Raw genomic sequence first — 25,812 nt, 5'->3', positions numbered from 1 at the left:
TGCCCAATTCAGCTTTGAAGACAGAGGCCTTCAAAGGTCTGTTGTTATTACAGAAACTTTGCTTCTATGATGTTACTAATTTCAACATCCTAGAAAGCTCTTCCAATATCAACTTTTCAACCACTGAAGAGAACTTGAGCCCACACTCTGACGGTCATGTCAACAGCACATGCTTCCGTTAAGAACGGCAAAATCACTCAAACATCAAATTGTTGAGCCGAGAGAAGGATTTATTTTCCCATTACAGGAAAGTCATGAGTGACTTGTTCTGAGGTATGTTTGAGCTGTGAAGGACATGATTAGTGAGCTCTGCTCGTGAAGGTTTCTCTTCAGGTGAAACTTCTCAGGGCTGAACAGTCTCTGCAGGAACCAGGTTCCCTGTCGTATCCAGCTGCATACACTTACAAGTGCAGCCCGACACAGGACATTCTGCATGGTCCCTAAAAAATAGGTCAAATAACAGTCAAAATCCAAATGCAACATTCTTACACTTATTCTTACACTTATTCTTCTGTATTATACATCTCTCGGTAATGCGACTTTTCAAAATGGCACTTGGAAAGAAATACGGTAATCAAAATCCAGAGGAAAAAAAGCATTAGAATTTGAAGTTAAACTTGAAAGTTACTGAACATCCAGGAATTTTTTTGCATATGTAGCAAGATACCACATTCACAGTTATGAAGGTGTTAGGGCCGTGCCCTGAGTTTCAAGTAAAGCCAAAGAGACAAACTGGGGCACGAGCAGTATAGGCTGACCGGCGCTGCTGCAAACGCAAGTTCAGTACAGTCTGCACTGCATGAGGGCCTAACCCTCCTCAGCACTAGCTTACTTAACACTGGTGCTCTGGTTTGACAAACACCCTATCACTTTATCGACAATAGACTACAGAACATATAAACACACTTTTCCCCAATAAAGTAAATAATGTTAACGTTCATTTAAATCACAAACATTTTTAAGCTTACAAAAAATATTAATTTTACAGTTTCTGGTTACACTACACACACACACACACACACACTGTTAACAAATATGTTAATCCTTAGCATATACATTAAGAGATAAACCTAAATTATTTAAGAGTATGTGCTGTACGTCCTAGAACTCCAAGCCTATTAAAGAGGAAATGCGTGGAGTACCTGAACCAGCTAAGCATATGGCCAGCATGCCCGCCGTGCCTGCAGTTGTGACACCATGTAAACCAGTTGTTAAACTGAGCTAGTTTTTTGTCCTTGCTCAAGTCTACTTTTTCATCTGATTTGGATCCTCCTATGGGGAAAAGAAAGTCATCATTATTAACTGGTTTCTTAAAAGCTGTCATTCAAAATACAAATAATACTGAAATAGTAATCTTGGTTTTATGATCTAGTTTAGATTGAAAGAATACTGACAGTTTTCCTGCATTATTTTTTAAAAAAATACACTTATTTGAAAGTCTAAGTTACAGAGACAGGAAGAGACAGAGAGATCTTTGATCTGCTGGTTCACCTTCAAGATGGTCCACAGCCAGGGCTGGGCCGGGCCAAGGCCAGGAGCTTCATCTGCCTCTCTCACAAGGGTGCCGGAGGCCAAGGACTTGGGCCATTTTCTACTGCTTTTCCCAGGCCATTAACAGGGAGCTGCATAGTAAGTGGAGCAGCTGGGACACAAATTCGCATTATACGGGATGCCAGCATTACAGGCAATGGTATTACCAATTTTGGCACATTTCAGCCTCTTTCCCATGTTCTTATTAGCCAATTAAAAATCGAAAAACACAAATGATTAAAATCCACTAGAAACTATCTGAATCAAAGATTTTAGAGAGGGGTCAACATCATGGCACAGAGAGTTAAGCCACCATTTGCAACGCTGGCATTCCATGTCAGAGTACCAGTTCAAGAGCTGGCTGTTCGACTTCCCATCCAGCTCCCTGCTGATGTTGCCTGAGAAAGCAGTGGAACTAGCAAGAGAGAGACAGAGAGTAAAAGCAGGCGTGGCTGCAGGCCTCCATCAGCTTATCAACCCCCTAAACATCCAAACTGGTACTGGACAAGGAGAAAGCCAGAAGTCAGGAACTTGAGCAGTTCTCCCGGTGAGCCAGCAGGTGCTTATGTCTCAAGGGAGACTGCAGGGAGCCAGGATGGAGAGCAGAGCTGGTACTTGAACTTGGGCATCGCAACGGATAGCTCAACTAGGACAAAGATGCGCCTGCCATCCACAATCAACTGCTTACTAGGGTCAGAATCACATAATAAAGAAGCTGGCATACAAAATAAAAATCCCTGACTAAAATTCAAATAAAAAATTAACTGTACATTTAAAAATATTACATATTCCCTTTATCTGATCAAACAAAAAAGTCACTGGATCAATTAATGATATCAGCAAGTCTTTCACAGATGTTAACATAACAATGAACAAAATGTAGACCAACAGCCTCTATGAAAGAGGACTGAAGCAGCTTCACAGAGGTAACGCTGACATTCTGACACTCCACACAAATATTCACTATACTGCTATGCCAAATACCCAAGAATTTTTCATTATATTTTTTTGCCATACTATTAATATCTGGAATACATTCCTAGTCATCGATATATTATGCCCTATTGACTGCTACTCTTAATTTTCCCAAATGTTTACCAAAAATACTACAAAACAAACAAGCAATGTAAACAACCATTCAAATATGTATATATATATTTATATATGCTAGGTAACTAACAAACACAGCAGAAGCAGCACTTGACCTAGAATTCAGGAGACCTGGCTTCTAGGTTAAAACTTCCTCTATGCACTTAGATTCCAAAGATGAAGTAAGAGCAAATGTTCAAGTTAACTGAGACTACGAAAAGCTCCTTCGGCATACAAAGTTGGAAGTTAACAGATATGGGTGAAGTGCTTTTCAAATTTCAAGCTTTGAGGAATTTCTATTAGTGGAGTACTCTTAAACAACAGTATAATTCTAAGATTACATTTAAGCTTTTTTTGCTTTATAAAAAATAATTTTGTGGCTACAACTGGTACTCATGCATAAACCAATATGAGCTGAAAAGTCACAATGCCTTTCCTTTATTTCTCAGCTTGCCTTTCTAGTAAGTCTAGCTTCACTGATCATAGGCTGCAGTATTAGAGACCGTCCTATGTATGGGTGATTCTAGAATGGAATTTGTTCAGGAACTCACTTGACAGTAGAGGTGGAATCGAGCATTAATGCCCTTGAACTCTATTCTGTAACCACTGAAAGCCTACTCTTCTTGCTCTGGGGGTGCTATCCCTGTACTGGCCCACAGCTCAGGCTCCACTTCCTGCTTCAACTGTGACAGCACGACCACCCAGCAGAGGCCATACCACCAACTACACGTGTTCACCAGAGAGACGACACTGCCAGCAAGCACCTTCAGCCTTCCTCATAAACTTTAAACTTGCTAACATTTGTGAGATCACCTGAAGTATAGTAGATAGAGCATTTATTTTTAAAGTATATAAACTTAGAAGAATCACAAGAGCTTTCAAGTTATTATTACACTTTCTTTTTTAAAGAAATAATACAAACTACCCTGTGGTTTATTTTTGTGATTAACTCAATTATACAGGAACAGTTCCAGCTCAGAGAAGTAATGCAGAACTATGCCATACCCGGACAGTTAGATACAGGAGTCCCCATGTTAATGAGGCAAAGTGCACAGCGAGGAAGGGGTTTGCGACAGCCGGGGCAACTGGTGACTTTGGATTTCGTCGGGGAGCCGCTCACACCATATTGACTGAAGCCTCTGCCCTGGTGCGGAACGGTGGAACAGCTGTAGGAGATGGACTTGCCGCAGAAATTGCAGCTCACAAACACCTACGATATGAATAAAAGGAGAAACAAACATGATAAATCATAATGGGATCAGTAAACTTTGATTCCAACAAATCCTTTTTAAGCAGTCTTCAAAACTTTATTTTATATTGTTCTACAATTCACATATTTACTTACTACATGATTCACAGATTTATTTACTAAATCTGACAAATTCTCATTTAAAATCTCCATTTTTCAGTTATATTACTTGGGTACTTCCTTTCTATTAATTTAACTATAATCTTCCTAATACCTGATACTGGCGGAAAAACTACGGAACCTCAGACCACCACACTTTAGAATTCACACTGGCCCATTGCAAAAATCCATTTATCACTTCTAAACCAAAATTCTACGATGGAATCTTCCGGATATAATTTTCTCATAAAGAAAACACTCTGTTCTAAAATAAAAAAGGAATAAAGGATCCTGGAATGATCAACAGCCAAAAACATTTACAATGAACTATCAGTCTCTTAATCTATTGTTGTGGAATATACTCTATCACGTAATGCTATGCTGCCAATATTTTGATTAACAGAAGCACACGAACTTCTCCATTTCCTAAACTAAGCACACAGCACCATCCAGTGCTCACACTGAGGATAACCGAACATCTGACATCCAAACTAAAATTGTGTTACATGATCTTATGTGATCTCTCCCTTTTTAAAAAAGAATTATTTATACTACTATTTTTTAGACCCCCAAAGTTTGTCTTAATGCACATAAGTAATGCAAAAGGACTTAATATACAGAGACTTTAAAAGATCATAGTTTGGATCCTCAAAGGGTTTGGAATATACCAACTTCAGATGACACTAGGAATGATTCAAGCTTCTGAGTTCCTGTGGGCCTGCTGTGGTTTGTTCTATCTCACACTACAGGCCAAGATGCTGAGAGCGTGGTCAGAAGCAACAGAACCAAAGACTGGAAGAATGAGGAAAAAGTGCAGTGTAGGACAACCAGACTTCACTGGGATGGCAGAATCATCCAAAAACTCAGTGAACCGCTGAGATACAACTTACCTGTGCTAAAGGCTTGGAACTTGGGTCCAATTTACTCCTGTGAATATCAAATTCAGCTCGCTTGTGCCAAAATCTCCAAGCATCTAATAAATTTCTGTAATTCTCAATCCAGTACTGAACTCTTTCATCTTTAAGAACATCTAAAGGCGAACCCTAAAAACAAAACAAATAATTTCAAATATTCAAATATTTCCTGACAGACAAGAAAACAGACCTCCTTTTTAAATTTTTTCTTTAGATAAAAGCCAACTTCTAATGAAGATGCTGATAAAATTACTGATGGAAGCTACACTGATTTACCTCCCACTACTGACACAAACATGTACTATGAATACTACACCTGGCCCGGGAAGTGGATTACTCCATTTTTCAGTGTAGTTTAAGAAGTTGAGAGCAAACAATCCACCTTCCTGGTTGAATTCAGTAAGTAATGATGTAAACACCCTTTGCTCTAACAAAGAGAATCCTGGGGTTCACAAATCCTGTACACTATCTAATCCAAATGCACACCCAAATCGCTCAATCACATTTTAAGCCCCGTCCGTGGAAGATAACAAGGTACTGCAGACTTGGACGCTGCTTTTATATAGAAACTTGTTTCTTGGATACAGTTAGAACAGACATTTATTAGCTTAAAAGAAAATTCAAAACAAAACTTTTCTTAGTTTTTTTTGCCTTTAGGCCAGCAATCTGTGTTTTAAAAATTCTTAGCGAGAAGAGCTATGCGGTGCTCTAAGAGTTTTCCTCCAGCTCTGCCTCCCCTGGATGCTGTGACGTTGTGCACTGCGTCCGTGCCCCTTTCTGGGTTTTCACAGCAGCTTTCAGCCCTGTCTGGGTATCCTCAACCCGGGATGACAGACAAAGCCCAGAGGTTTCTACTTCCACTTAGTCCTGGGGCATCATTCTAAAGTCTGATTTTCTCAGTCCTGGGCCGACAAACAAACTGTTACAGATCACTTGGCAAGCAAGTTACTAATGCGTAAAGGGAACTTTTTTTTTAAGATTTATTTATTTTTATTGGAAAGGTAGATATACAGAGAGGATGAGTCAGAGAGGAAGATCTTCCATCTGATGGTTCACTCCCCAAGTGGCCACAATGGCCAGAGCTGAGCCAATCCGAAGCCAGGAGCCAGGAACTCCTTCTGTGTCTCCCACACGGGAGAAGGGTCCCAAGGCTTTGGGCTGTCCTCGACTGCTTTCCCAGGCCAGAACCAGGGAGCTGGATGGGAAGCAGGGCTGCTGGGGTTAGAACCTGCACTCATAAGGAATCCCAGCGCATGCAAGGCGAGGACTTTACCTGCTACTCTATCGTGCTGGGCCCTAAAAGGAACTATTAACAACTAATATAGACAATCTATCTGTAGATCCACAATCAAAACCAGTGCCTATCTCTCACCTATTAGTTGGGTGAAATTTCAGTCATCAGAGTTAATTGTAGCTGACAGATGCTGCGGAACACCCTAAATGAACAATTTTATATCTAAAAAAAAAAAAAAAGATGTACTGGTCCCTAGGGTGTTCAACTAGGCAGATCGAATTGTTAAACCATAATCCATGGTTTAAAAAGACAAAGCACAAAAAATGACACAGCTTCATATCACATGCCTTCTCCTTCTATGGCAGTAAGAGCAAACTACAAAAGAATTCGGTCAATTCCTATTTTAAAATCTTCTCCAGATCTGCCCTGACTAGTAACCAAAGAACAAGAACAAGAGAGTGAATGTGCTGAAGTCAGAAAGCCTTAGGGAACACACCGAACTTTCCACAGAATCCTAATAACAAGATTAAAATCAAAAGTGCTAAGTGACTGAATTTCCAAAAGTGGAAACCAATACTCCTCAGAAAAAGTTTTAAAAAGCCAGTTCTTGATACTGAACTGTACATACGCAATACCAACATTCAAAAGGAAAAGTGACTACACATACAGAAACAGGTAATGGGGCTCAAAATCAAAGCAAAATGTAGCCAATAAAAACTAAGCCTAAACGAGCCCGGACATTAGTTATCAGATAGCGACTTCAAACACATAATACTCAAAAGCTTGCAGGATGTGCTGCAAAGCTTATTGTGCACAGGAGATAACCAAAGAATCAACAAATCAATAAAAATTATCCAATCTGAAAAACAGTGACAAACAAAAAAAGATGGAAAAGAAATGAGCAGAGGTGTAGACAGCTGGATACAATATCAAATGACTTATGTGTAGTAAGAGCCCAAAAAGAAAAAGAGAAGCAGGCTGGGGCAGCAAAAAAAATGTACTTAAATAAATAACGCCCAAAGTCTTCACAAATCTGGAGAAAACCACTGTGAACAGCCAAGCGGCTCAGTGACCCACAGCAGGATGAAGGGCAGCAGAGCCAAGCTCCTCAGGGCCACCAGGCTGGAAACTCAAAATACCAGAGTGAAACAATTTCAGATAAGGGGACTCTGTCATCTGTACCATAAAAAAAAAAAAAAACTAAACAGAAAAACCAAAGGAAAACAACACCACGTGAAACTCTCTCAATCGATACTACGAAAGTTCATATTATCTTTTCCTCTTGTGATTTATAAAAAGACAAATGATTGTCTGAAGGAAAAATACTAATGCTCTAAGTTAGACTTTATAATGTAAGTAGAAGTTAATTATGTCACTAGAACACAAGCAAAAAAAAAAAACAATGCAGTAATGTAACATTTATAAAGCATGGTGTGAAATAGAAAGCAAAATTGGGTGTCAGCTGCGAGGTAGGAAAAGCAAAAGGTTAACTATCCGGTGAGCAACGGGATGCTGACCGACAGAAACAGTTAACAAAAACAGATAATTAAAAAGGGTACTGCTAAAAAGCTGATAGAGGAAATAAAGTGAACTACAAAAATATTAAACCAAAACAAGGACAAAACTGGGACGCATATTATAAGGCAGACTAAATTTTGACCACATAAATGTAAATGGTAGAACACTTAAATCAAGTGACCGTTAGACAGGAGTTTCAAATATTTTGAATACATTTTATAGATCTTAAAAAGCAATTACTAACCCATTTGTACTCTGTAACCAAATGCATAGAGTGTAATTTTGAAAAAAAGAATCCCATTTTAATTAGAAAAAAAAAAGTTACAGAAGGATCTTTCTCTTCAGAGGCAATGAACGGCTTAGCAAAGTTTACTTTGTGGTCTGCAGACCAGTATCTGCAAGTCAACAGAAAGGCAGGGTGGGGAGTGAGCACTGCACAATGCTGACCACGCCACTGCGCAGCACATGATGACGGGGTATAACACGATGGATGCAAAAGAAGAAAATGACACTGTGGAAAGGTAAGATTAGCTGTGAGGCCAAAGGAAATCTCAGGGGAATCATCTCAAATTTCAACATATTTGCAACCCAAAGTATAAGGCAACTGTTGTCATGAAACTTTATTTCACTGGAAAGTCAGAATTACAGAGGAGAGACATAGAGAAAGATCTTCTGTTCCCTGGTTCACTCTCCAAGTGGTCACAATGCCCTGAGCTATACCGATCCAAAGCCAGGAATCAGGTGCAGGGTCCCAAGGCTTTGGGTCATCCTCTACTTCTTTCCCAGGCCACAAGCAGGAAGCTGAATAAGTAGAGGAGCAGCTGTGAAATGAACTGGCACCCATATGGGATCCTGGCGTGGTGCCGCATGCAAGGTGAGGATTTAATCACAAGGTTACCATGCCTGGCCCAGGAGTTTTTAAACCACTGTACAGTTAAAACTGAGAGAAAAACAGCCCCAAATGACTCCCGCTGATAACACAAAAGGAAAATGGGATGTGAGAGAACCATCGTGTAACTTATCTTCGGCAATTCAAGGAGGCCTAGCTGAGATCAGGGAAAGGGAATCTCATGCAGAGGGCTGGTTCTCACAACAGTCAGAAAACCACAAGTGAGATTTCTCTTTTCCATCTAAGCCCTATGCAAACTGAGATGCAGTCAAGACTGGCACTACCCAACGTCACATGAGAAGATGTGCGGTCGGTAACCTGAGGCACAGGTGTTCAGCTATTCAGCTGGTTAGGGTCAAGCTAAATGCAAGATCCAAAGCAAAGCCCGACTGCACCTCTCTTCCAGCTGAGGAGAGCACACACACCACATGGGCAAACTGCTCTTGTAGGCTGCCGTCAGCCACACTGACCTGCAGCATGCAGTAGCTGGCTGTCTGGACGTCTCCAGTTCTGTCCACGTAGCTCTCCATTAAATCCACTCCATCCTTAGTCAGGCCTGTAAGCAAAATTCCTTCCAAGTTGCCAGCTTCCTTCATTTCATTGGTCAGTTTTTCAATGTATCTATTTAACTGAAAAATCCAAAGTGATTTTTCTAAAGCAAAGGTTTGCTAGAAGAATATTTTGTACTTCAAATCTACCACATTTAGAAAAACTTCAATCATCTTGGAGAGTATTGGCTAAAATTCCCACATACTTTCCAAGAAGTCTGCATCTGTCTCTTTTAATGTAGTATCCATAGTCACTAACTAAACACTAGAAGACTTTTGGTATGTTTTCATGATTATTCTAAAAGAACCATAGATGGTTTACAATTTTAAACAGAACTGACCTCATCAGTCAGGAAAGTTTTGTTATTCATCACTGTAGTATACAAAATCATAAAATCTGAGTTGGAATTTCAGATCATCAAGAAGTCCCATTCCAGCATAGGGACTTGGCCTTGCTTGTGGCTTCAGTGAAGCAGCTCCAGACCCTGAGTGCAGCCTCCTGCTAGACAGGGGGAGTGGTTTAGGCCATCAGCTCCCTGCCGTCCTGGGTTGAACTCCCAGCTCCTGGCTTTATCCCCGGCCAGCCTAGACCACTGCGGGCATTTGGGGAATGAATGAACAAGCAGACAAAAGCCCCCTTTCTCTATCTCAAGTCGTTGCCTTAGGTCTTCCAGGACATCATTCTGCCATAAATACCAGTCAAGGCCCCTCCTTATCACTCCAGGATTTTATCATTAATTTAGTACTTGACATACTGTTTTTACTATTTTTAAAATTTTATTTATTTAATTTCAAAGGCAGTCTCACACAGGAAACAGAGAAAGACATCTTCCACATACTGCCTCACTGCCCAATGGCCACAAGGGCCAGGGCTGGACAAGGTCAAAGCCAGAAGCCAGGAATTCTTTCTGGATCACCCACACTTACTTGTGGCAGGGACCCAGGTATTGGGCCATCACCTGCTGTCTTCCCAGGCACATTAGCAGGAAGCTGGATCAGGAGGGCAGCTGAGAAAAGAATCAGTGCTGGGCAATGACATAGCTGCACCCAAAGTGGTTTAACTTGCTGTGCCACATGCCAGCCCCACACTAACTCTTCTTACATGCATTTCTCCTTCACTAGATACAAAGCATAGGCAGCCAGAAACGACTGTTCTGAAGCAGACTTTAGCATCTTTATATCTTTTTACTCCCTAAAGGAAAAATGTACTAAAATACTAAATCAGCATTCTAAGTAAGTAAATTAAGCTATGCAAGACATGTTCATGTCTTGTAAACACGTTTTCAGAAATACTGCTATATTAAATCTCATTTATATGTAATAATGAAGATTTTTAAAAAAAATATGTATTTATTTGGAAAAGTTGTAGAAGATGGAGAGGGAGAGGGAACGACACAGAGACAGACAGAGACAGAGAGAAACAATCTTCCCCTGCTGGTTCACTAACTACATAGCCGCGATGGCCAAGCCTGGGCCTGTCAAAGCCAGCAGCAGGAAGTTTCATACAGGCCTCCCACGTGCGTGCAGGGGCGTCAGCACCTGTGTCATCCTCCACCGTTTTCCCAGGCCACTCACAAGGAGCTGGATGGGCACCCAAACAGAGTGCCAACACTGCAGGCCGCAGCCTCACAGTACGCCACAACGCAGTCTCCTAAGTTTCATTTCTTTAAATAATGATGTGACAGCAAATGCTACTTCAAGTACAGAGTTAAAACAGTTCTTACCTGAGTATCACTGAGGAATTTACAAGCAAATGCCACTCTGTCACGAACTGCAACTTTGTTTTCATACTAGGAAGAGAAAAAACAGTTAAACCGCACATGCTGTAAGTTCAAAACTTTTACAGTCTATTTATGCACCTGGTTACTTTCAAATATATTGGTAAGTCAGTGTACACATACTGGCAGGGCCACTAATGATCTAAAATGCCTTACCTAACTCATACAAGATAGACAGTCACCCTGATGGCAACTTTAAGATTTATGTACTTATTAATGTGAAAAAGTGACATAAATAAAGGGAGAGATATATAGACATCCTACATTCCACTGGTCCTAAGCCAAGGACTAGGAACTTCATCAGGGTCTCCCAAGTGGGTGACAACTCAGGTCCTTGAGCACCACCTGGTGTTTCCCTGGTATATCAGCCAAGAGCTGGACTCTACAAGAGGTACCAGGACTCCAACCGACACAGCTGTGGAATGTGGGAACCCCACATGGTGGTGTGACTCACTGCTCCAGGACAACCATCTCAATACACACAACATATTTATATAGCAAATTACATTATATTTGTTTTTATTTGAAAGACAGATTTTACAGAAAAAGAAGGAGAGCTAGAGAGAGGTCATTCATTTATTGATTCACTCTCCAAATGGCCTCAACAGCCAGGGCCAATCTGCTCTGAAGCCAGGAGCCAGGAGCTTCTTTCAGGTCTTCCATGTGGGTGCAGAGTCCCAAGGACTTGCACCATCCTCCTCTGCTTTCCCAGCAAATAAGCAGAGAGCTGAATTGGAAGTAAGGCAGCTGGGACGCAAACCAGCACCCATATGGGATGCTGGCACCACAGAACGTAGGATTAGCCCACCACTGGCCTCACAAATCATCTTTATGTTTATGTAGTTGTAGATGTCTAGAGCTCAGTTCTTACGCTAAAGGATAAAATCTTTACTCCTTTTTAATGTATAAATTACTAAAACTATAAAACACAAATTCAGCTTGATATCTGTTAACAAGGCTGGGCATCACACTCAAAAACAGCTGCTGAAAATGGTTTCAGACACTTTGTTTAAAGCAATACATGCTCGGGGCAGGTGTTGACCTGGTGGTTCAGCACTAGTTGAAACACTCCTATCCGTTATTGTACAGCCAGCTCCAGCTCTAATGCCAGCCAGGATCCTGCTCACCGGCAGCCAGGAACGCCAAAGATGACGTCTCAAGTAGCCGGGTTCCGGTTCCTCACTCACAGGGGGGGCTAGACTGAAGTCCCAGCTCTTGGTTTCAGTTCAGCCACTCCAGCTGTTGCACACATTTGGGGAGTGGATCAGCAGACAGAAGCTGTTTCTTTGCTTCCCAAATAAGTAAGTAATACATATTCATAAGTGACGGCAACAGACAACTTAAAAATGTCAACAGATTAAAAACTTCAATTTTAATAGTTTTGTTTTTATCATATATTACTAAATATCATATAAACCAGAAATCAGCTTACCAAAACTCCATCGTAAGTTCCTGTTTCACTGGTCAGAAACGCGAACATGACACACAGGTATGGATTGTTCAGCTGCAATCGCAGGGTGCTGCACATTTCTCTCCAAAGGGAGTTCTTTTCATTTGTGTAGCCTGACAAAGCCATGGCTACCACATTGAGATTCAGGTCTCCTGAATGTTAAACACACCAGGTTAATCAGAGTAATCAAAGGCTCGATGTCCCCCACTGCATAAGTTCAGCTTCAGATGAGAACCTTAAATGTACCAAGAATTCTCCACATTTATTACAGAAGTATTTTAGCTTTAATTTTGTTTCTTGAGTTTAATAATCTTCCTTTCAATCTATGTGCTTCTCACATTGTTCTTAAAAGCCACATTTAGTTCCATAAGTATTTCCCCAAAATTAGTTAATACTTGCTTCCCCAGCCTATTCTATTAAATGATAAAGTCTTTGAAAAATAAAAATAAAAGCAGCAAAGGGATACATTTTGTTTCTACATAAAACCATTTATTTTTACAAGAAAAGGAATGTTTGGTTTGGAACTGTTTTTATCTACCCTTCACTGAATTACTACAATGACTGCAATGAGCTTTTCTTGGGATTGTTAGTATGTCTCCATCTACAACCAAATTCTCCAGGTACACTTGACAGAAAAGTATTATGCTTTTAGGCAGCAGCAAAATTATAATAGACTTGTAGAATTTAAATATTAAATTGTTTTTCATCACACTTTCTATTATGCATTCAAATAGGGATGATGTAGATAGTGTAAAAGTTAAGAAGCAGGCACCTCAGGTTTTTACCTATGGCTCACTCTAACTATAATGTTTTCAAAATCAACCAAAAGGCCTTGGCACAGTGGCCTAGTGGCTGAAGTCCTTGCCTTGTGTGTGCCAGGATAGCATATGGGTGCTGGTTTCTAATCCTGACAGCCCTGCTCCTTGCTTGTGGCCTGGGAAGGCAGTAGAGGATGGCCCAAAGCCTTGAGACCCTGCACCTGTGTGGGAGACCTGGAAGAAGCTATGGATTCCCTGTGTTGGATCGGCGCAGCTCCATTTGCTGTGGCCACTTGGGGAATGAATCAGCAGATGGAAGATCTTCCTCACTGTATATCTGACTTTCCAATAAAAATAAATCAATCTTTAAATTTAAAAAGTTTATGGGCTATTTTTGTAGAAAAAAGGCACTAAAATGGACATATTTTAACACTTCCTATAATACACACTTTTGCTTTTACACACCTAAAGGAAGATACAAATGAAAATGGGCTAATATCTAGAATAGTGCTCTTTCAATGAAGATTTACATAAAAATATTGACCAGTTACTTGAACATGAATAGCCTTGTCTAGAGAGTTCTATTAACATAACTAAGATGAACAGCCTTGTCAAGAGAGTTCTATGAACACAACCAAGTACCTTTTTCTGAAGATGCCCCTTCATTCAGGATCTGGATTGCTCGCCGAATATCCAAGTTGAACAACGCCACAGCAGCAGCTCTCTCCCACTCTCCTTCTTGTACGAGGGAGTTCAAAAAGGGCCCTATATCCACATCCGTTCCCTTCTTTATCCACCCACAAAGCTGCAAAGCTAAGATTCTTTCTTCATTTAAATTCTGAATATCAGCTTGCTTATCCAGCCCACTCCAAGTGTGTCTACTGCTTTCCACCATTCCTAAAAACAGAAAACACATTCATATATTTGACTATTTTTAAGTATACTTGTAAGATAAACCATTTTTACAAAGAAATATTTCAACGATACACTTAAGCATATTCAGAGATGGGTGTCTGGCTTAGTGGCTAAGAAGTCAGGATGCTGTGTCCCACATCCGGGGGCCTGAGCTGGATTCCCAGCTCCGGTTCCTAATTTCAGTTCCCACCAGTGCAGACTGCAGAAGGCAGCAGGTTCCCGAGTTCCTCCCACCCCATGACAGATCTGGACTGAAGCTCTGATCATTGAGGGCATTTATGAAATGAACCGATGGATGGACTCTCTCTCAAATAATAAAAAATACACATGTTCAACCTCTTAGCCGCAGTTTTCCATCAGTACAGAAGTGAACCAGGCCACAAATCAACCATCATTGAGCTGTTTCTTAGTACAGAGAGAAAAACGAGAAAGATTCAAGTACCTGGAACACTGAAGACAAATACTAACACAGAATTCTGTGAAGGGTTTTTCCCCCCTTTTATACATCAGAAAACTTCATATTCTAATTTTTTTCCTAACAAAGCAGTACCATTCTCATAGCATTATTTACTCTGCAATTAATCCTAAAAGTAGAGTAATGTAATGTGGGATGAAATTGCTGCCAAATAAAGACAAAGTACATGAAGATGAAACTTCAGGCCTTTACTAACCACAACTCGAAACATTCTAGCATGCTGCATCATCAAAGTTGTCACTGTGTGATTATCTCTTATTGTAATTACATGGATTTTCAAAATAAACTCAGTTATGAATCAGGTAACATAATGGTCTAATATTACCAACTTTATTATTTTTGCAAAAATTTATATTTGCAATTTACAATACTCAGACATTACATAATTATATACGATACCACAATTATACATTAGTACATAACTAGACTAATGGCAAGCAGACAGGTTTTCAGAAATCTTACTGGAAATATTTACAAATCTCATTAATGGTCACTGCAGCCACTTGGGGAATAAACCAGCAGATGCAAGATCTTTCTTGCTGTCTCCTTCTCCCTGTAAATCTGACTTTCAATAAAAACAAATAAATTTAAAAAAATCATCGGACCTTGTTGGCTGCAGGTAAGAAGGGGTTCATGACACCTGCACCGTGGCAAGTACATGCTGTATAATTCAGTGCAGGTGGGCTGATTGCTAAACAACAGAGTATTTGCATATAGGAACTGAAAATTCTTTGCACCAAATTAAAGTTCCCTTTTAATTCTACTCTACACTCTGAAGTACACTCACAGAGCAGAAGTGAAAGTATGTTAGATAAGTTAATGCATCATGAATTTATTAATCATTTGATTCATGTGGGTAAAGCAACTTTATGTTTTTATGTCATTCTGTCTAATTCACAGTAAGCACTGTTAGTTTGTCACCAAACTAAAACCTAGCTCTGTGCTCTAATAAATGTGTGTACATAGGTTAATACAGGCAAGATCATTCAATGTGTTCATTACGTATTTACTATTAGACCCAAAATTAAAGAAAGAGGTCCTGCCATGTAAAATGGAAATGAGATCCAGCAGTGTCATCTTGGACAGTAATTTTTATTCTCTTTGCCTTTACCTAGTAGGAATAAAAGCAAAATTCAAACCAAGATAAAACTAGTCATGTGGAAACCTGACTACTGTGACTCAGGGGTAGATGGATCAGCTGGTCTCCAAAAGGGTCCCAGGGATATTCTACTCTGCCTGAGTGTTCTCAGAAGTAGACTGCTAGCATTTCTCCACAATGGGTCAAAGTGCAACACACAATAACCATTTCAGAAAAACTGAGAATGCAACATGGCCTGATTTTAAGCAGTTAACATATTGTAAGTTCTGCAAACTTGGTGCTCAATGTTTCCCAGCATGGCACTAAAATCTAAAATCATGAACCATGTTTACTCCAGTTCATCTGTCAGGGTAATTCACTCTGTCTTTTTGCCTATGTCAACAAAAACAGTAGTCTCTAATTAAAGCCATTCATTTTACTATTTTTAATAAATGTTATTTTTTGAGGAGGTGTGGATGGCTAATGAGAACACTAAAATGAAATAGATAAGAAACCTATCACACCATTCAGCAATGGAGATCAAAGTCACCTGAAATCCCCTAAGCATCTCTGATTCAAAAAATAAACAAAAAAACTGCATGTACAACTTCTACTGTTCCTGACTAAATAATGTGATCTACTAACTACTTTATCTTGACTTGGATCTAAACATGACCACCAAAAGCTAAAGATCAGACACTTGGTTGAGGAGATAATTATAATAAAATCCACAATAACAGGAGTAACACCCAATGTTACCGCAGTCAGTGAAAACAGGAGTTTTCATAATTCTTAAGTAATGTATTAATTCCACTCTTGCATTAATTCACTCTTTGATTGAGTGATGAGAGTCAGCTTCACGGATGGCCCCCCAGACTAGAGTACGCTCAGGTCATGTTAATCCTTGCAATCAGATGGCTACATGAATTATCTGGACAGCAAATAGATCTAGGTTTTGAAAAGCAAATGATGTGATAAAACTTGAATTAGCAGTCTACATCTTATAAATCAATTATGTGCAAAGCCACTGAAAGAAAGTCAAAAAATAACACTGAATAAATGAATACACTTCACAACATCAACCTCACTTCAAAAAACCAAGACTGTGTCCCAGGTATGAATTCACTTAACTCAACAATCAGCTACATCATCTAACCAGAAAACCAAAAAGGAACAATGATATTTATGTAAATGATCCTAAAATAAATAATTTCTACCAAACAATGAGGGGTAAAACAAAGGGCATGAAAGTTTAAAAACATACTGGAGAAAAAAACCCGAAATTTTCTTACCCAAAGATGATTTTACAATTGACTTAATTCCTGCATAAACCAATGTTCCTTTGTTGCCTGGAGACTTCTGATCCACATCTTCCGTATATTGTTTCATAAGTATTTCAATGTATAGGAAATACTAACTGATGATGTATGAGAAAATATCTCAAAGCTAACCATATTTTGATTTGGATCCAATTCATAACAGGCATCAGGGAAAATAAAGTGATTCTACTCTGCTATGTATATTCTTCCTCCTACACTACTTGTAAAGCAGTATTTCAAGTTCAAGAGTTTTGACTAATTCATTTCAATAACTTTAGAATTGCATAATGTGAACTTGCATATAAAACCGCTGGCATATTTATAAACTGACCTTTCAGCAAACTTCAAAGACATCCCTGCCTGACTGATGTGACACAATTGAAACGCAAAGGATATAGTGCAGAGTGTACCACAGTGACTTGAGCTGTGGATCTTCATTTCCAGCTAAAACGTGATTCCTCCACACCTGCTCTGTGTCAAGTCCATACCTCGACAGAGCCCGGAGGCGCATCTTTGTAGCTATATCTTTTTCTAAAGAATTATCATTTTCTTCTTCTGCGCATTCATACAAATGACGGCCACAAGCCCACATTAAAGATGTAACGGGACTCCAGGCAAGGGATATCCTTTCAAAAACAGTAAAGTCAGACATTGTTCGGTTGGGAGTTAAAACGATCATTCGATTTTGACTTGTTGGGTGCCATGCAAAGGAAGCAATGTAATTGTCACAGGGTTGCACGCTTCTTTCAATAATTGTGGGCTCAGTTTCATCCCCAATAGGAGTGGGTGTGTGCTGCATATCATACAGTCTAATGATATTACTATCCCTTGTTAAAGTGGCAAGCAGACCAGTCCTGGTTGGACACCATGCTACTTTTGTTAAGGGCTTTGGTTGCTCAGTTAAAGTCAGAACTGGCTTCTCAAATTTTCTAAGGTCCCATATTGCAACCTGACCTTCATAGAAGGAAGCTACACGATCATGGAAGTATGGGTCGACAGTCACCCCCTGAACAGCTTTTGTATTTACAAACATCTTCTGACTCGTATTCCGAAGATCGAATATGGCTAGGTTCCGATGCATACCAGCCAGGAGAAGTTTCTGGTCTCGTGGAAGCCAACAGAGAGAGAGACAAGCATCATTCTGTCCTAATTCATAAAGTGGCTTTGTTACTAACAACGTGCTTTCCGTTTCGCCTGCTGAAAGTCTCACTTTTTCCATGGGAACTACGTCAGGCGTATATTTGCTGCAGATATCCCATATCAGCACAGAGAAGTCAGCTCTGTGCTTATCGAGACCAGCAGCAAGCCAGTTACTATCCAGAGGATTCCATGCAAGGGTATTGCATTGTCGCGCGTGTTTTGGAACAAACTCTTTCCCAATCAAATCTTTGAACTTGGAATTATGATCCTGACCAAGACTTGTAAGCACAACTCGACCGTTTGCTTGTCCAACTGCCAGGAGACATTCAGGATCATAATTGAGATACCAGGCAACACATTTCATGTAAGGTGTATCTGAATTGATTGACAGCAACGTAGCTGCAGAGTCCTCGGATAAACGTAAAGATCCAGCTTTGAGTTCTGAATTCACAGTAGATTCCACATGGTACAGGCTCAGTTCTGAGTCGCAGACGACAAATCTGTCAACCTGGTGTGGTGCCCACAAAATGTCAGGTTTGGTACCACTCATGTTTACAGATGTGCTCACGGAGTCCAGTCAGGTCCATGCACTGAAAGTGTTTAAAGGAAGTGTTAAAATACCAACAAAATACAATTCTGAATTTAAATAAACTATTCAGGAAAATCAGGAAATTGTCTACACAAGTATCCTCTTTTTCAATGTTTGTTATTTTTTCATCCACCATGAAGACATATTTATGAATTAAGTGAAAGAAAGACAAGCCAGCACTTCCTCCAATAAAGTGAACTAGCAGGAATGTGAGAACTCCATTCTGGCCTTATTTCCCAAGATCAATTATTTTAATTGCACTGTTACTAGTACTTGCATTATAACCTCTGAGTTATAATAACTTTAGCGTGGTGTGCAAATTAGTAAGTGCCACCACTCTTTGAAGACAAGAGAACTAAGAAGTGTTTGGAGTTGTGTTCCTAAGCAATAGGGCAGAGCAGCTCTGCTGTCCAAGAGGGTAGCCACTAGCCACTTGTGGCTACTAAGCGTTAGAAATGTGACTGGCTCATACTTTAAAATAAACAACCAAATGTGGCAATCATAATTCACAAGGCATAATACACAATTTAAAGCATGTTGTGCTCCTGAGAAAGAGGGGTCTTACAAATATCAATGGAAGACAAAAGACATTAATAAGGCAGAATAAACTATGGAGCTCAGTAACAAACACAACTTCTCTCCCAAGCTCTTCTACTTCCTAGTTCTGACCTTCAGAAAGGTCATGTTGTGTGGGAAGCTCCCTTGTTTCCTGCTCTACACAACAACAGCTGGTTTAGATGAATAATTCTTGAAACACGTTCTTTCATGTACTGTCTGGACCCCTAATCTCTTTGACTTATTTTTAAAAATCAGAAAATTGACCTTAACATAATCATAAGGTCTATGGATGGTGGTTATATTAGCAAATAATATTTTGTCTAAAATATGCTAAAATATATGACTATTAAAAAGCATATAAACTTATGTAGAAGCCTCCCATTTACAATCAGTGGTACACACACATACTTACTAGAAGCTGTCTCAGACTTCGACTCTATGAACTTCTGAACAGTGCTGAAATGGGATTTTTGAGAAGATACATATTCTAGAGGTTTTAGCACAAACTAAAAAAACTTATGTTAAAAATGACATTTTTAACAAAAGTTTGTCTGCAAAAGCTTCTTTTATTAAGAATCTGAGGAGCAGAAACAGATGTTCCCCAAACTCACTGATACTTTCCTCAAATGTCTGCAGTGGCCAGGTGGGTTACAGGTGGAGGGCACTCAACCTGGGTCTCCCACGTGGGTGGCAGGAGCCTGAGTACTTGGGGCCCAGGTATGCACCTAGAGAGCAGAGCCTGGACTCAGACTCAGACACTCGCAAATGGGATGTGCAGGCTTCATGCAGAACCGTATCTGCCATACCAAATATCCTCTCCTGGCTACAACACTGAGAGCCTAACAGAAACGGGTGAGAGGTAACAGTCGGGACCAAAAGGAGCTCACATGCATTGCAACTTGTACCTGTTCAGGCTCATAGTTCTCAGAGGGCGAAGCTTTGGTTCACTCATCTCTCTATCCCGGGCACACACAGGCTGAGCATCCCTAACGCAAACTCGGAAATGCCCCAAACCTAAAGCTACTGAGCGTGGTATGACAGCATTAGTGGAAAATTCTAGACAGGTCAGAGTAAAACTGGAGGCACATAAAACAAATGAACGAACAAAAAACAGCGACAACAATAATTTACTCTTTGGCTAAACTATATTCAGAACAAAACACAAACAAATTTCTTTATACATGGATTCTAGCCCAAGCTATCTCATTGTAAAAATTCTAAAAACAACAAAATAATAAAACTAAAACCCTTTTTGTCCCAAGCATTTCTGACAAGAGATATCCAACATGTACCAAATAATTCACCTCAACCATATTTGCTTTACTCTTTGATCTTCAGTCAGAAATTACTGGTCTAGAATTTCAGACTCATAATTAACATAATTAGGAAAAACATAAAAAATCTTCTTTTCTGGCTTTACTTTTTTTTCAGCATTCCTGAAGTTCAGGACCACTTTAATTATATAGGGACTAGCCCCCTCAAATTCCTGATTCCCTCAGCACTTCCGGGTTTTTCAATCCTAGGTCAGCCTAATGATCTGTCCAGACAAGCTTCTGCGCGTCAGGAGAGGGCGGTCAGGGTTCTGAAGCTGTAAGAATGGAAAGGTAATGTAACTGCTCTAAGGTGCTGACTCAGCCATTCTTTTATCCTTCGTTCTAGTCTAGTCCTTTAGAAATCCACCTCTTTCAACATCAGAATCATCTTTTCATTTCAATTTTTTATGTATTCTTATTTTATTGACTGTGAGGCAGAGACAGAAAATAATCTCCTATCCACTGATTCGTTCTCCAAATTCTGCCAACAGGCAGTGCTGGGCTGGCTACACCCAGCAGCCAGAAGCTCTGACTGTCTCCCACACCGGGGGCAAGGACCCTAGCACTCAAGTCATCACCCACTGCTGCCCAGAGTGAGTATCAGCACACAGCTGGAGTATGGAGCAGAACAAGGATTCCAACCCAGTCACTCCAAATGGGACCTGGGTGTCCCTGCTGCGACAAACACCTGCCCAGAGAATAGTTTTGTACTGACACAATGTTGACCAGGTTATTCAGCCCCTGCTTAAAACCTTGTAATGTTTTGCAACTGCTCTTAGTATGCAGAATTCAGAATTCAATATAACCTCTAAGGCCATAAATGTCTTTGGCGTCCACTTGCTCTTCCCTCGTGGCACATTCTCCTCCTCCTCCCTAACTGCAACTACACTGTCCTTTCTGCTTCCTAGAACAAACCTACCTCCCCAGCGCCACACCTTTGCAAATCAGGTCCACTCTGGCAGAAGCACTCTTTTCTCTCTCCTTCTCAGACAAGACAATGCCTGCTCAAGTGTTACACGAGTCATTCTCTATACTCCCCCCTCAGGCCAGGTTGGATTACTCAGATATACACCTGTACTGAACAGTAGCCTCCCATTTCAAATCACTGCGTCTATCTCTTCCACCAGAGTGAGTGTAAGCTCCTTAAGTGGAGCTGAAATGTCTTTCGTTCCATGGCACCCTTAGAACTCAGCACAATGGAAGACACTCATGAGTTGGTTAATAAGTTCTTGTCCAACTAATGCATGTGCTGAATATTCCCCCTGATATTCCTCCCAGGACCCAATATCCTGAGCCATAATCTTCCTGGCAGAAGCTGGGTCAAGCCAAGAGCAAGGCACCCTCAATGATGGGCAAGAGTTATAAAGGGAGCCATCCTAAGACAGGATTTATCCTGACTAAATTTTTTCCCCTTGATTCTATAACTGCACTGAATGCTGGGAACAGGACAGTGAATAGGGTGGAGGATCAGGCCCCGGTCAATCAAAGATTTCATTCCAGTGATGCAGTTTAGTCTAATCTTAAGGGTTCAAGATTGTACGAATGAAGAGGAATGGTACCTCAAACAACACGAAGTAGCTAAGACAGCAAAGAGGAGACAGACACTGCCATATAAGGGTTTATACTCACATCTTCCAAGACAGAATACATTCATTGGTGATACCCTAAGAACTGACCCATCTTCCTATGCTGCTGAAAAGTAAAATAGGCATTTAGAAAAAAATCTATAACCTTATTCATATAACAAATAGTCTGATAACAACAAAAAAAAAAAGCTGATGCCACAGGGCTGTGACTCAACAGGTTAATCCTCCATTGCAAGTGCCAGCATCCCTTATGGACAGCAGTTCAAATCCTGGATGATCCACTTCCAATCCAGCTTCTTGTTTATAAACTGGGAAAGCAGCGAAGCATGGCTCAAATTCTTGGGTCTCTGCACCCATAGAGGAGACCTGGAGAAAGCTCCTGGCTCCTAGTTTCAGATCAGCATAGCTCCTATCATGGTGGTCATTTGCAGAGTGAACCAGTGGATACAAGATCTCTGTCTCTCCTATTTGCAAATCTGCCATTCAAATAAAAATAAACATGTTTTTTTTTTTTAAAGATTATTTAGCTTACTGGAGAGTCAGATTTACAGACAAGGAGAGACAGAAATATCTTCCATGCGTTGGTTCATTCACCAAGTGGCCACAATGACTGGAGCTGAACAATCCAAAGCAAGGAGCCAGGAGTTTCTTCTGGGTCTCCCAAGAGGGTACAGTGTCCCAAGGATTTGGGCCATCCTCTACTGCTTTCCCAGGCTACAAGCAGGGAGCTTGATGGAAGTGGAGCAGCCGGGACATGAACTGGTATCCACATGGGATCCTGGTGCATGCCAGGAGAGGACTTCAGCCACTAGGCCACTGCGCAGGGCCAAAAATAAAAAATCTTAAAGAAAAAAAAAGTTGGTGACATATCACAATTTTTTTTTCAATTTATGTGGAAGACATAGAAATGATGGCAAGAAAGCTGAGCCATGGAGATCTTCCACATGCTACTTCATTCTTCAAGTGCCTGGAACAGTCAGCACAAGGCCAGGGCAAAGCCAGAGGTCCAGCACTGCACCCCCATCTCCCATGTAGGAGGCAGGGATACAAGGACCACAGCCATTACCTCTTGCCTCCCCGGATGCACAGCAGCAGCAAGCTGGATGGGAAGCAGAGCAGCCAGGGCTGGGAACAAGGCACACGGGTACTACTTGCAGGAGTCTCAAGCTTCCATCATAATCGCTATGACACAAAACCCACACAAGAAAAACCCATCTTACAAATCACAAATGAAAAGTGCTATAACACTATAATTACAGAAACTCCTGATTTACATGCCATGATTATCAATAGAGAATCATCAGCAGCATCTCCTGTGGTGTTATACATTTAAAATATTTATATTACAACCCTCAAAACCTGTTAGTCATATAGAATCACAGGACTGCAAATAGAACAGCAAATTTCACATGGGACAAAACGAAAAGACTAGATGGCTTGGCTCCTGGCTCTTAAACCAACGACTTAATTTGTAAGACCTGTGCAAAACAAAAATGCAGGGCTCCCTCATTAAAAACCTTCAAGACAGATACAGCAGAGTATGCTGATCTCTGCAATTTGCACACTGTGGACGGGTGCATTTACAGAACTACCCTCTTCCGAAACATACCTCTTCACAGCGCAACCCACAGCGGAGTTGGAGCCTTGCTCCGGACACACTCCACTGGGAATCCCGTACACAGCAAAGCACAGGACCCGGGCGCGGAACTCCTCCAGCCACTGACCAGCTCACAAAGCCGGCAGTCTGCCCTAATTCTACCTTAAAGTCGTGACAACCCATGGAGACGAGCTCTTGGCATCACCGAGTCGGATGGTAAAGAGCCCAGGAGGCTTATACTTCCAAATGCTGCTGTCCTTGAAAAGTCGGGTGTACGGGGTGGGGGGGAAGAGGTTGGTGGAGTTTGTAACAATCACCCCTTCCACGAGCTCCTCACCTTCAAATGTAACAAGTGTTCTCTTCTCATCAATGCTTTCTTAGCCGACTATGCCTTCATCACCAGACCCCCCACAACAGTGCTATCCCACAAGAAACACGCCTTGAGCCACATTTACAAAGAACGAATGAATCAAGAAAACCAACGTATTGAAAATAGTATCCTTTCAGCACAGAACTAATAAAAAAAAGTGGTAACAAGCAATGGAAATCCTATGTATGTGTCCTCAGCAGCTCACAGCGCTTTTCAAGTCCATGTGGCTATGGGGCAGTCAAGTCCAATGCACCCTGACTGCACGAAGTGTACAAAGGGTCCGAAGTGACAAACAGGAGGGCCATTTCAGATCTCCACGGCACGCCTCCAAGCTTTCCTTAAGCAGATCTCCTTATGCAAAAGGCCTGCGACAGCAGTCGTTTGCAGAAGCGCCTCGGCCAAGCTCAAGGCATCTGCAAGACTTCTCTATCCTCTGAAGGAATTCTCCCGGCTCGACGAAGGGAGCGGAGGCGGCCTGGGGGGGAAAGCCCTTGAAGAAGTCCTGAGCAGGGCGTGTGCAGCCATTCCGGGTAAACCGGACACCTGACGGCCACTCCCACGCGCCAGACACCTGGCCCAGCCTCCCGTCCACGCCGGGGACGCGACTCCTCCGCCCGGACCCGGCGCGCCGGCGCCTGCAGCGCGGGCCCCGCGCGCCCTCGGCCGTCGTCCCAGCGCCCGGAAGGCTGGGAGGCGGCCCAGGGCCCGCCCGCGCCCAGGCCCTCGGCTCAGGGCTGCCCTTGGGGCCCTCTCTACGGCCCCCGCTCCCGAGAGGCGACACCCGGCCCGGGCCGCGCTCACTGACCTGAAGTGGTGGCGCGGCCGCCGCACAGCCGCTTCCGGCTTGGACGCCGCCCCTCCCGCCACGGCAGACGGGACGCGGCCAAGATGGCGGGCGCAGCCCGTGTGCTGAGACGGCGGGCCGCGGCCCACGGCCCCACTACCGCGTCTCGGGGCCGCGCGGCCGCGCCTGGGCCTGGGCAAGGGAGCGCCTCGCGGGTCGCCCCGCCCCTGGGCGTGGCCGAGACCGAGGAGACACGCCCCGCCCACCCGATCGCCCCGCCCATGGGCGTGACCTCGACTCGGGAGATCCCGCCCCTGCCTTCCCAGATCCCGCCCCCCCGTGCGTGGCCTCGACCCTGGAGACCCCGCCCCCCACGCCCGCGCCCGGGCCCCGCCGCGTTTGGGTCGTTTTTGGCGGGCTTTGGGCTCCTTTTCGCAGACCTGCAGGTTGTTTGCCACACTTCAACTCGACAAGGCCTTTTTTTTTTTTAAATTAAAAATTTACTCTGAGCCTCCGGTTCCACCCCGCTTCCTGAGAAAAGTCACAAAGATCTTCTTGGGTTCCTGTCATCGCTGTGGGAAACCAGAATGAAATTCGTGGGTCCAGGTTTCAGCGGGACCCAGCCTAGTCCGTTGCGACCATCTGGGGAGTGAAGTAATAGATGCAAGGTGACTTTTTTTTCTCTGTAACTCTTGACTTTCACAATAAGTAAATCCCTTAAAAATACTGTGCTATGAACAAGATAGTAGAAAATCTTGGGCATTTGGCTTAAGATTTATTCACTCATACTTTACACACAACATCTATTGGGTACCCTAATGTGCTGGGTACTCCATCCTCCTGCAGTGAGGAAAACGCCTGTGAATACCTTGGAAAGTCAGAGCAAGGCTGTAGTCCATCAGCTAGATGGTGCCTGCCCTTCTACCTGGACCAGCGGAGTGCTGTTTATAAGTTGTGGGGGAGGGCGGGGAAGGCAGAGGGGCCTCCGTTCCTGGTGCAGCTTTCCAGCCTGAAGCAAGCCCCGCCTGCCTC

The 25,812-nt window shown here is 42.1% G+C and overlaps 1 protein-coding gene across 2 annotated transcripts; it reads right to left on the bottom strand.

The window, feature by feature from the left end:
* Positions 1-209: 209 nt before the first annotated feature.
* On the bottom strand, positions 210-24,972 carry MIOS (meiosis regulator for oocyte development). 2 transcript variants are annotated; one of them, XM_058678044.1, is made up of 12 exons: positions 24,802-24,972; positions 23,096-23,211; positions 17,240-18,573; positions 16,817-16,915; positions 13,699-13,953; positions 12,281-12,450; positions 10,795-10,860; positions 8,993-9,151; positions 4,858-5,010; positions 3,625-3,829; positions 1,143-1,272; positions 210-440 (listed from the first exon to the last, which is right to left on the bottom strand). In XM_058678044.1, exons 3-12 carry the CDS (start codon positions 18,531-18,533, stop codon positions 344-346), a joined length of 2,628 nt encoding a protein of 875 aa, XP_058534027.1. In that variant the 5' UTR covers positions 18,534-18,573; positions 23,096-23,211; positions 24,802-24,972; the 3' UTR covers positions 210-343. The 2 variants fall into 2 exon arrangements, with proteins under 2 accessions (XP_058534027.1, XP_004582393.1); XM_004582336.4 differs by lacking the exon at positions 23,096-23,211.
* Between the last annotated feature and the right edge of the window lie 840 nt (positions 24,973-25,812).

Source organism: Ochotona princeps, chromosome 20 (genome assembly GCF_030435755.1).
Source record: "Ochotona princeps isolate mOchPri1 chromosome 20, mOchPri1.hap1, whole genome shotgun sequence".
In the NCBI taxonomy this organism is placed as follows: domain Eukaryota; kingdom Metazoa; phylum Chordata; class Mammalia; order Lagomorpha; family Ochotonidae; genus Ochotona; species Ochotona princeps.
Note: the sequence above shows the minus strand (reverse complement) of the source record. Positions and strands in the feature narration are given on the sequence as shown.